Source organism: Penaeus monodon, chromosome 21, assembly GCF_015228065.2.
Source record: "Penaeus monodon isolate SGIC_2016 chromosome 21, NSTDA_Pmon_1, whole genome shotgun sequence".
NCBI lineage: Eukaryota > Metazoa > Arthropoda > Malacostraca > Decapoda > Penaeidae > Penaeus > Penaeus monodon.
In genome coordinates, this window is record NC_051406.1 from 31115220 (window position 1) to 31115979 (window position 760).

Genomic DNA, 760 nt, shown 5'->3' on the forward strand with positions numbered 1-760 from the left:
TATGCATCGCATAGAAACAGAGAAATGTGGCACAAACACAGCCGGTCGGGCCAGCCAGGACGGTCGCACGCACCTCGACGAAGCTCCAGGGCGAGAGCTGGAAGTCCAGGAAGGTGACCTTGACCCGGGCCAGGGGGTCGTTGGCCACGAGTTCATACTCCATCCAGTGATCCTTCGGGTACAGCTCAGGGAAGAAGGGCGACCTGATATGACCCACTGTCTCGTTGACCTTGCCTGTGATGCGGTATTTGTTCCCTGCAGAAGAGTGAAGCGGGAATGAGCGCGATGCTCGCTTGTGGGTGTCACTGCGTTGCAGTAAGTGTGAAGCAAGTATGTGGGAGGTGAAGTCTTTTGATTCTTTCAAAGATATCAATTGTCGACCTTTGAATTCGAAAGGGCTCCGTAAGATATGAAATTTTGTATTATTCCAGGTGTACATACTCAAAGGTCTATTTTGCGAAATAACACAAGCTTAAAAAAAAAAACGCTACAAGAGAGACATTTTGACTACATAGTAGACTGAAGTTGGCGGCAGCCGGTATAGGCCAATCAAAGTGTTATTATAAAAGCATGTACTAAACAACTTTTGTGAGCAAAACGTTATATTATACTGTGTGTTCATAATGCGTAGCTATCATGTAGTTATCAATATCAGAGACGATGAATATCGAACTTTTGAATGCCGGCGATAATATCGATCATCTACCATTCTATTTCTTCTAAAGAAATGGCCTTTATGACTTCTGTTGCTAGGTTTCAA

General features: G+C 44.7%; 1 protein-coding gene across 1 annotated transcript in view; it reads right to left on the reverse strand.

Moving 5' to 3' along the window:
* Positions 1 to 760, reverse strand: part of LOC119586649 — a 34958-nt gene that overhangs the window by 17600 nt on the left and 16598 nt on the right. The window contains 1 exon segment of the mRNA XM_037935389.1: positions 74 to 255. Coding sequence (XP_037791317.1) covers positions 74 to 255 — 182 coding nt within the window.